The sequence below is a fragment of the Periplaneta americana genome, chromosome 5 (genome assembly GCF_040183065.1).
Source record: "Periplaneta americana isolate PAMFEO1 chromosome 5, P.americana_PAMFEO1_priV1, whole genome shotgun sequence".
NCBI classification, from domain to species: domain Eukaryota; kingdom Metazoa; phylum Arthropoda; class Insecta; order Blattodea; family Blattidae; genus Periplaneta; species Periplaneta americana.
In genome coordinates, this window is record NC_091121.1 from 58,041,062 (window position 1) to 58,053,292 (window position 12,231).

General features: G+C 34.0%; 1 protein-coding gene across 1 annotated transcript in view; it reads left to right on the forward strand.

Moving 5' to 3' along the window:
* Positions 1–12,231, forward strand: part of LOC138700492 (protein takeout-like) — a 40,225-nt gene that overhangs the window by 2,394 nt on the left and 25,600 nt on the right. Inside the window, exon 2 of the mRNA XM_069827097.1 lies at positions 5,349–5,441. Within this exon, the coding sequence (XP_069683198.1) occupies positions 5,349–5,441 (93 nt within the window). The remainder of the gene's footprint in view (positions 1–5,348; positions 5,442–12,231) is intronic.

Below are 12,231 nucleotides of genomic sequence, written 5' to 3' on the forward strand. Positions count from 1 at the left end.
ACAAGGCACTGAAAAAAAATTATTTATATATATATATATAATGCAAATCTTGAAAATCTGCTCATATTATATTGCATTTAGGTAACCTAGTGCGGAACTATTTATGAAACTTCCACATTTTAAGAAATAATTTATATTTCTCGAAATATACTATAATGATTCTTTAAGACACCATAACTTAAAATACGAATAGCTCAGTCTAACTTATAGGCCTAAACAAACCATTTAAAAATGTAATACACGTTAAAATATCTCAATGGCATTGAATATAAGAAAAGTATTAAAATACTGATTTCAAATTATTTAGATGATTAATTTCTATCGAATTTAATACAGAAAATAATTCTAATATTTTATAATTATTATCCGTTAACTGAATTCACTTAATAGATAATTATAGACCTATATCTTTGCTTTCTTGTTTTTCTGAATTATTTGAAAAATGAATTAAAAATAGAATAAATAAGCAGAATATATTAAGTGAAACCATTTCGGATTTAGGAAAAACTATAGTACAGAGAATGCTATTTCCAATGTTACTCAAAAAATTATTAAGGTAGTTGATCAAGGTTTTAAGTGTGTTGGTATATTTCTGGATATCAGAAAAGCTTTTGATACTGTAAGCCATCATTTATTATAAGAGAAATTAAACTGTGTTGGAATTAAAAGTAATGCTTTTAATTTATTAAAATCTTATCTAAATGACAGAATTCAAGCTACTAAAATTGATAATGAATTAATTGAATTTATTAAAATTAAAACAGGAGTTCCGCAAGGAACAGTCCTTGGACCAATTTTATTTTTAATATATATAATTGACCTTTTGATGATAGACCTTAAAGAATATGAAGGTGATTTATATTTGTATGCTGATGATACTCTAACTTTTCAGTGGAAAAACTTGGACTGATGCTTATTATAATGCAAATTGCGGCTTGAAATTAATAAAAAAGATGGTTCGATTTAAATCCAATGGAATTAATCAAGATGAAACAATAGCTATCCCATTTTCTTTAAATAATAAAGTAATAAACCAATTTCAATTATACTAAAATTTAAAATGCATAATTTTGACTGTTACGATATAAACCGAAATTGTTCAGTTATTAATGAAGTTAATGAGGTTAAATACTTAGATATAATTATTAATAATCATTTAAAATGGAATAATCATATTCATTATATTTCTAATAAATTACGTAAAACATAAAACTTTGTTGTTCTAAGAGATATTTTGTCAATTAACTGTTTATGTACAATTTATTTAGCATTATTTCAATCTATATTTATGTATGGTATAATAGGTTGGGTTGGAATTTATAAATTCAATCTTCATCCGTAAATTTTACTACAGAAGAAAGTATTAAAAAATTATTAAAAAACAGAAATATTACTCTACTGAATTGTTGCTTAAACATTTCAAAGTTTTCAACATTAAAGAAATGTATTATTTCATTTCATTACAATATTTTCACAAAAATCGTAGTAACTTTGAAAGGTACATATATAAATATGGAACTAAAAGTATGAATTCTCTGCGTTTATCTGAACCTAAATGTAAAACCAATGCAGGTTTTTATCGTAGTATGACTCAAGGAACTAGTTTATTAAACAAATTTTATTCTATTAATATCCTCTCCAAATTAATAAAAAATATAAAAAAATTGTATAAGAATTCCATTTATCAAACTGCCTGTCTTAAAGAACTTAAATTGTTTGGCAAGAATACAAGGGCTGAATTTGCTCTAAGAAATTAATATCAAATTGCGATTTAAAGGCATTATGAAACAGAATGGAATACGAGAAATAAAAAAATTGTAGGGAGTTTAATCGCCGCTGAGCGCTGACCGCAGTTTGTTTCCTGGTGTCCAAACTCTTGCATTTAGGAATCATAAGAAAAGCACTCCATTTGCAAATAAACGAAAATACATTGAGGTTATCAACATGTTGACAAGTAATGATCTAGAAGTACGTAATAATTTACAGTCTTCAAAATCATTTCGTGGTTCCTCTCCTGTTATACAAAATGAGTTAGTGCTATCTCTGAATTAATGATTCTTGAAATAATAAAAAAAATAAATTTCAAAACCTACTTTTGTGGCTTTAATCCTTGACGAGACATCACTATGAAATATCAAATGTCATCGATTCTGAAGTATGTCACAAGTGACGGTAATGTTGAAGGACGGTTCTTATGCTTCACAAAATATGTGAACGAAGGCCGTTCTGACATCTCCCTCTTTAATATGCCGTTGAGGTCTTCCATGATTTTGAATGTAGTTCAAAACTTAAAACACAGACCTAAGATGGTGCTGTACGGACTACGATTTCACTTTCAAGATGGATTTTTTTTCTTCCCCTCATTCTGAAGCTCCCCTGAAAATTCTTCAGATTAAAACAAGTGACATTGCATTTTGTAGTACATAAAATACACTAGTTCAAAAATCACATGCAACACTTGAGGGAAAATTTTGATCATCTGTGGACAAAACTGGAAGGTATCTCTTCTTCTAACTACTCATCACGTACCAAAATAATTCCAATTAACTGCATGGTAGGGGAAGAACAAAAATGCTCATACAGATGGGCACATAATGAGATCATCGATACGGTATGCCAGAATATTTGCGAAAGCTTTTCTGACGAACCCAAAGTTTACTTTTTTAGTCTCCTCGCTGCAAAATATGTTCATGAATATAAAACATCAATCCCCGAAAAAGCTCTTGCATGCCTAATAAAAAATTACGGAATGTTCTTTGACGATGCAGCTCTGAACAGTGAACTTGTGGTAAATTATTCAGATACAGATGTTGTAAGACAGTGTACTGTATTACATTAGTGCATGCATACTTTACAACTGAGCCCTGTTTTCCATCAAATACCCAAGCTTTGTGAGTTAATCCCAACCATAACGGCAACCAGTGCAGCAAGTGAACCATCATTTTGCGCTATAAAAATAATAAAAAAACATCTGAGAAACTCCCAGAATCAGGCCAGATTCTCATCTCTGGTTTTAATGAACATTGAGAAGTCCCTGCTCCACAAATTACAGCCCACACAGAGCTTTCAGGATGATGTTAATGACGTATTAGCAAAGAAAATTCGAAGAATTGATCTTTATTATAAAGGATAAGGTAAGACTATTAGAAGAATATAACTTTCACTAATTCGACATAAGTGATTCGTAATTGTGTTAAAATTATATTCTTTCATCTAATTAATTTCAAGAATAATTATTACTAACACTCTTGGGCTGGTACCTGTTTCGGAACCCATGCTACGCCACTGTCATAAACCAAACATATAGGACCAGATCTTTGTATTCATTTTTTTTTCTTCTATTTGTGTAGGAACTGTATTTCTGTTACACTTTGCATACATCCTGCATACCTATTACAGGCCTAACATAAGTATAATTCGACCTGTAATAGGTGTACCGGATGTAGGCCTCACAGAAGTGCTTGTATTACAGGCCTATTATATCTTTAATTCAGCCACACGCATAGCTAAGTCGGCTAAGGCGCTTGCCTGCAGATCCGGAGTTGCGCTAGATCACGGGTTCCATTCCCGCTTGGCCTGAATATCTGGCTTGAGTTTTTTCCGAGGTTTTTCCCAAGAGGATGGCAAATGTCAAGTAATCTATGGCGAATCCTAGGCCTCATCCCTCCAAATGCAACCTCGCTATCACCAATCCCATCGATGCTAAATAACCTCGTACTTGATACTGTGTCGTTAAATAATCAACTAAAAAAAATATTACCGGTATTCAAATTAATGTCATTTCTGATTTTAAAGAGTATGTAATAAATGAAAATAAATATTGCGAATAAAACAACAAAAATAATATGTTCCTTTTATACAAATTTCTACCTAAAAATTAACGACAATAAAACACGTATTTCCAAGAAATTCTTCGGAACTAAGGTACACTGTCAGTTTTGTATTCAAGACTCTTCCAATGTCTCTGCTTTGACTTACAATTCTACCTTGACTCATTTTGCTACAACTGGTTAATTTCCTGATTACATAATGGGTCGTCATCGCTATATTCTACACTAGCACCTCCTAAAATATTAGATACTTTTTTAACATCCTGTAGTCAGTTGTTTTTTGCGTCAATTTCTGTACGCCACAATTAAAATAATTTATTGTTTTATATATAGAGTTCCCGGAAGCAATAAAATAAAGACTAAAAAAGTTTTAGCACTTGCTGGCAGTTAATTTCTTATAGAATTAATACTCCAGTAGTTCCCCTATCGACTGAATGCAGAATCTTGGTGGTAAGTAGGGATGTGTTTTTTTTTTTTCTACGTCTTGTGGAGCATTATAGGCTAATTGACCGACTATACATTACATACATTGCATGCATTACATACATACATACATACACACACATACATACACACACATTCATTCATTTTTCATTTCATTCATTCATTTTATTCCATATATCTTACATGAGCAATGAAGCTTTAAGATGTGGAACATGTCAACATTTTACAATATTACAATTACAATTTTTACAAATTTTTATAGTTTTACAATTTAGTAATTTTCTACAATTTTTACAATGTTGCACAATTTTTTTACATTTTGGCGAGATGTAGTGAGATGAAATGAGGTCCGAGGATTCGCCAAAATATTACCCGGCATTTGCCTTTTCGGTGGGGGAAACCTCGGAAAAACCCAACCAGGTAATCAAATCAAAGGGGGCAATCAAATCAAAGTTGTTGATGCCAAGGACTCGCCATAGACCATCCGGCTTCAGTCCCACATACATACATACATACATACATACATACATACATACATACATACATACATACATACATACATACATACATACATACATACATACATACATACATACATACATACAGTCCACACCTGTGGAGTAGTGGTGAGCGCGTCTGGCCGCGAAACCAGGTGGCCCGGGTTCGAATCCCGGTCGGGGCAAGTTACTTGGTTGAGGTTTTTTTCGGTGTTTTCCCTCAACCCAATACGAGCAAATGCTGGGTAACTTTCGGAGCTGGACCCCGGACTCATTTCACCGGCATTATCACATTCATTTCATTCAGACGCTAAATAACCTAGATGTTGATACACCGTCGTAAAATAACCCAATAAAAAAATACATACATACATACATACATACATACATACATACATACATACATACATAGCCACATTGACTTTTATATATATATATATAAGATGGTAAATCAGAGAACTTTCACACGGATCGAAGTTTATGTTAGGGTGAATTCCTTCACCGCAAGACCACTTTCCGATATGTCGGATTTAGGTAGACTAAGTGGAATAACAACATTGCTTGTGTTTTATTACAGCCTCATACTTCAGAGTCTGCGCACGCTTCGACCCAAACTTTGGAGACTGTGTGGTGAACAGTAGCAGAGAAGTAATTCCGCACATCGTCAAAGGTAAGTAAATTACAAACCACACGTCATACAATAACAAATAACAAGGCGTCGGCCTGAAGTCCTTACTCACTTTCTCTGTCCATGTACAATTGAAGGTGATTCACGAACATAGTGCTACGCGCTAGGAACTGCTTTAGCCAATACTTTGTGTAATATTCCTTACAAGCAATGTTAATTATAAACAGTACACTACAATTCTAAACGCTGGAGCGAGGATCACAAGAATCTATGTTACGGAAGCGAGAACCGTGATTATTTCCAAAACTATTCGATATAAATATACCAATTATAAAATTGCAACCTAATTTTTTCTGGTAATTTTGATTTTACAAATGTAATTGGTGTTACCATGCATAATGAATTCTCCTGAGACCTGAAATCGCATTTTTTATATTCTTGATTGTATGTTTGTTACCTTTCCACGCGATAATAGCTGAACACTTAGATTTTAGGCTATATAACATTCAAATGACTCTGACTGATGATCTAGATGATTATATAGGCTACATCTATTCAGCAGTACATCCCACTTGATGATATGTGTCAGAGAGAGAACAATTGTTTGTATACACATAAAATCTTATTATTGTAATATGTAGCTAATCGGCGATGTATGAAATGATGTGGAAAGAAAAAGGCCATCCTACCTATCTCGTAGCCTAGTTGCCTAGTTGAGGTTCACATCTCTCTTCGGACAATTGATTAAACAACAACATAGCATTCAAAATACTTTTCTTAATAGGGAGAATATAAGGGGGACTGAAGTAAAAAAATCGAGATATCTCGTTTGTTATTAACTTCTCAGGATAATGTTACAGGACAAAGGTAGAATAAAAAAATGTCTGCTACAAGTTTTATTCAAAGACAAATTTTTAAAGGACCGATATTTAACGAAATATATGAGTTCTAAAATAACAATGCGTTTTATATTCGTGGCGCCTGTCAGGCTGATATAACCAAACGAAAACTGACGCTGCGATTATTTAAATAAGTAATTCAGTAATAAAATCACTAATGTTATAGATATTCATTTGACTCAAGGATATATATATATATATATATATATATATACACACACACGACAATTGGGAGGATTCTAAACGTAGAATAAATAGGGGAAATGCGGGTTATTATTCGGTTGAGAAGCTTCAGTCATCCAGTCTGCTCTCAAAAATAGATGAAAGTTAGAATTTATAAAAAAACTTAACTTATATTGCCGGTTGTTCTGTTTCGTTGGGAAACTTGGACTTCCATCTGAAAGAGGACCAGAGAATAAGTGTGTTTGAGAATGAAGCGCTTAGAAAATATTTGTGAAAAAGTGGGATGAAGTTAAAGGACAATGGAGAAAGTTACACAACGCAGAACTCCACGCATTATATTATTCATCTGACATAATTAGGAAAATTAAATCCAGACGTTTGAAATGGACAAGGCATGTAGCACGTATGAGCGAATCCAGAAATGGATATAGAGTGTTAGTTGCGAGGCCGGAGGGAAAAAGACCTTTCGGAAGACCTTCGGATGGGAGGATAATGTTAAAATGGGGTGTGATGGTAGAGACTGGATTAATTTTGATCAGGATAGGACCGATGGCGGACTTATGTCGGGGCGGCAATGAACTTGCGGGTTCTCTAAAAGCCATAACTATTAAACATTAGATATACACCACTCTTCCACTTCTTAACTTTATTGTTCCGTATTCTCATGACTTGGCTATCTCCCTGTAACTGTTGTATATATGCTGTCCATAATATGTCTATTTTAATCCCATTTGATTCTAATTGATGTTGCATCTCTTTCGACTACGAATTCTTGCAGAATAGTTTGAGTAACAGTTACAAATGTGTTCTTATACTGTAGTTCTCTGTTAGTGACCAAATTGTGCAGCAGAAATAATTCAGCATGAAATGATATGGCATAGATGTCTACTATAGATTTCAGTGATTGTGAAGTTTACAAATGTCTTTCTCTGAGTTCTATTTCATATACGGTGACGGATAGAAGTATTCGTATGAATCCTTAATCGGTATTAAATCCAACATTCTGACGAAATAAACGTTATATTTTAATTAATTTTGCTTTGTATTATAACATAATTCCTTATTGTTTGTGTTTACACAGAGAAATCGATGTCAAACTGAGCATAAAGCGACTGATAACCGTTTGAACCATAGTATGCTAGGACAGAAATTTTCAAATATTGCAGTCGTGGAGACAAACTATACAATAAGCATCTGTATATACACTGACTTGTGCTTCAAACCATCGCCGTTTTGATGCAGTCGATAGACGAACGAGTCACAGTATTCTCTTGATACGCAAAGCTGTACCACGTGCTAGTATAATGCGAAAACTATTCAAGAAAGAAGAATTATTATAAATTTACACAAACAACAAAAGACGTATGTCGAAATTGCGAAGGCTGTCAATAGAAACTGTTCTACAGAGTAAAGTATTATAAAAATGTTTGAGAAAGGAAGGCATCAATAAATAGTAAAGAAAAGTCCACAGGTGCGTGCATCAGAAATAGCAGCTAATTTACAGGACGATTTTGGTACAATAATTGGTCATCCTAAAACGGTAAACCCAGCTCTTCGTCGGGCTGGGTACAATGCCAGGGTGCCAAGGAGGAATCTGTGTATAAGCAAGGTAAACAAAAAGAAGAGACTACTGTTCGCAAATGAATTTTCGACAAAGATTTAGGGTTTTGGAACAAGGTTATATTTTCAGATGAAAGTAAATGTAATATACTTCATTCTGATAGGCGACTTTTGGTCTGGAGAAAACCGAACACAGAATTGGACCAGAAGAATATTTTATCAACAGTTAAGCACGATGATTGGGATGCATGTTGGCCGATGGTGTAGGAGAACTGGTATCTATTCACAATTCACTCAAGGACAAGTTCAAGTATAAGCAGATATTGCAGGACAATCTTAAGAAGAGTGCAGATGAACTTGGTCTTTCAGAGGATTGTTATTTTCAACAAGATAATGACCCAAAACATACGGCAGAAACGGTTTGTTTGTGGATTTTCTACTTTGCACACTCCACCCCAATGCCCTGACTTGAATCCAATCGAACTCTTGTAGTCTGAACTGGAGAAACGAGTCCGGAAACGTCCTATCCAACAAGAATGATCTCAAACAGAACCTTCTAGAGGAATGGCAATAAATAGGGCAGAATGTCACTGAAAAATTATTTTCTTTCATGGCTGCACAATAGAAAGAAATCATTCGCAGGAGAGAGTGGGCAACTGGGTACTAAAGTTTGTTTTGTTTGTATTTTGTGTCTATTTTCGAATACTATTGTCCAAGCTTCTTGTAGCCAAATCGTACAATTTTTTTCTTTTCTTGAAGAGTTGATGAATTGATTATTTTCTGTATATAGGCCTATTTCTAACATATGACAATACAATTACTTATTTTCACAAGCATTCCCTTTTCTCTTCATTACATTCCCACCTACAAGTAATTCAAAAATTAATCATTACTTTTCCGAATAATTTTGTCTATCACTGTATACATTTCACAATAACCTGATTTTCTATTTTATACACGTTCAGCTTAATCCATCCCTGTGGAGTAACGGTGATATGTTTTATTGCGAAACGAACTGGCCGGTTTCAAATCCTAGTTATAACGAATTACTAGTTGGAAATTATTTCCCCGAGATTTTCTCTCAACCAACTGAAGCAGAATTGCTGGGTAACTTTCGGCGTTGGATCTCAGACTCGTGTCGCCACCATTTCTCCAAATACCATTATCATTATTACCATAGTCCGGCTTAAGTTCACACTGTAGCGTTCTGTATTCGTAGAAGAGTGCGGGTGTTCCACGACAGATATCATTCACAGAACAGGAGTAGTAACCACAAAACGCCTCAGGCTGAGGCGCAAGTTTTCTGACCCTTCTCCGTCAAAGAAAAAAAAAAGTTAAGCTTTTATGAGAATCGAGAAAAGTTCCTAAATAGATGGTAAAAAAATTGTACACATATTTTTCGTAAATTATACATATTATTGACATACTAACGCTTTTAGGTGGGACGTCAACTACGTAACTACAAGGTCCTCTGTATATGATGCCACGAGAAACACTGCCTTCCACAGTGCGACTGTCGTAGCGACGAAATTAAGGGCCGTTGCATGCGTACTCAGTCTGCTGTGAGCCACAGAAGGACTTACTCATTCATTCGTAATGTAGAACAAGCTATAGTGTTTTGAAACTGTTTCAGAACAAAGAAAGGATTATTCATTCGTGCAGTGCAGTGCAAGCTATTATGATTTTTATAGCATACGTACTGAAGCCAGTTTTTGTTGTTGTAAGTTATGTAAAAAGCGAAATAAAGCATCCAACAATAATTACGAACATGTCACAAAGACAGATTAGTCCATTACTTCAGAAAAAAACTTCCGAGATGTCAAGTATTGAAGCAGAAGTTTAATATTCTTGTGACACATGCTGAGTTGGGACTTTACGTGTAAAAAAAGTTATTTACATTACAGTAAAATACCAGTAAATAATGAGCAATTAACGTAATAAATGTAAAAAACGTAAAAAAACCTTCATTTGCAGTCTTTCTTTGTTCAGTCTATGATGAAAATTTACTATTTGAACTGCCAAGACACCTAGCATATAACTCGAGGCTACCAATTAGGCCTAAGACCTTAAGAACATTATGCAACTCATACCGGATGAAGCGAAAGGTTTCAACACAGAACTGTACACATGGCCTACGACCAACAAAGATAGTAATGCCAGTGGAAGCGAAGATCGAAAAAATAATTTTATTAATGTTCTGACATACAAAAAGTCTAATGAGCCATACTTCCCAACTCCTTTATGATTACTCATTAACCACATAAAATTTTGGAAAATTATCACATTTAATGAGTTATTATGTTTAAAACATAATGTTTACCTTTAACTGTTGTACTATAGAAAGACCTTTATCACTAGAATCGTTTATTTTTTAAAACCTCACAAGTGACAAAAACAAAACTTTCGGGAAATCAGTAACAACTGTTTAGTTTAATGTATTTTATGTCAAAATGTAATTAACAAGTGATACTTGTCCCTAAATGTTAGGTTTATTCATTATTATTTGTGTCTCATAATATATATAAAGTTCCCCCACCCCAAAAAAAATAGTTAGGATGTTATGGGATTTTTCCAACAAACAAACTGAAAGCAAGCAAACCATTGCTATTTTTCTAAGTATCATAGTGATTGAAAGTATCAACAAATGTTATAATCTATATGAAAACTACAGTATAAAATAAAATAAAATAAAATAAAATAAAATAAAATGTCTGCTGCAACACACATTTTTCTTATCAGGACTTAAAAAGAATGAAGTAACTGATGTTTAAATTGTCAAAATCAATAATGTCAGTTTATTACTCTATGTATAAAGCAGTTTTCTAGATTGCGTATTTTACATGTAAATTACACGTAAAATAATACAAGCAGGTAATTTACTCGTCCAACAATGGACACAGGTAAGATGCATTTGTATCCACTTTAAATTGTTTATAAATATTTTCCCAACTAAACAGATTTTAGAAACTAAAGTTACTGCCGTGCAAATGGCGTCAGATTCCGCGGACACTGTGCGAGGTGTATAACAGAAAATGTACTTAAGCTTGCGGTGTGAGGGAAGCATCAAATATGCAGGACCCTCAACATACAAAAGCTTCGTCTGTGCAAACGCATTCCAATATCGCACAGATGTTAATGTTCACATACGAAGAGTCCAGGGGAAAAAGGGGGGGGGATGTCCACTTTCAGGCAAAATTCAGATTTCCATTCGCTTACATACGTCATATGAAGTGCATTCATTCTACACTTCTACGTAGTTGACGTCCCACTTCTGCTTCAATACTTGACATCTCGGAAGTTTTTTTCTGAAGTAATGCACTAGATATTTGTTAAATTGTCAGTATTATATTTGTAATGATAGAGTTTCAAATTTTAAAATTGATTTCCTAAGAACTGTTTAAAAGTGGACATCCCCCTTTTTTCCCCTGAACTCTTCTACAAGAATACGGTATTTCACGGGCACTCGAATATGGACCTAAGATGGTAAAAGTTCTCGCGAATTTCAACATAACTTACTTAACCCTAGCAATACCAACAAGGGGATTCTTCACCTGACATAATTAGAAACATTAAATCCAGACGTTTGAGATGGGCAGGACATGTAGCACGTATGGGCGAATCCAGAAATGCATATAGAGTGTTAGTTGGGCGACCGGAGGGAAACGACCTTTGGGGAGGCCGAGACGTAGATGGGAAGATAATATTAAAATGGATTTGAGGGAGGTGGGATATGATGATAGAGACTGGATTGATCTTGCTCAGGATAGGGACCTATGGCGGACTTATGTGAGGGTGGCAATGAACCTTCGGGTTCCTTAAAAACCAGTAAGTAATACCAACAGGGGGCCTCTAAGACTCATAGCTTCAGTTTTTCAATCTTAACTCATTACATATTTCGAATCAAATTTTCAAAAAGATATATATATGTATATATATATATTTATATACAGACTTCTTATGAGCCTTGGAAGCTACCCCATCCCCGTTGGTGAAATAAATGGTCGAAATATTCAAGTTGTTTTAATTATATTTTATTTTCCCTTGTGGTTTGAACGTTTGAAATAGATATTCCGCTCCAACAATAGCATTAACAGCCGTCGGGTCTTTATTACAATTTCCTTCTTGTTTTGAGAACTTGTCTTTCTCATATTTTCTGTTCATCGACATAGCCAGATAGCCCAGTTATGTCG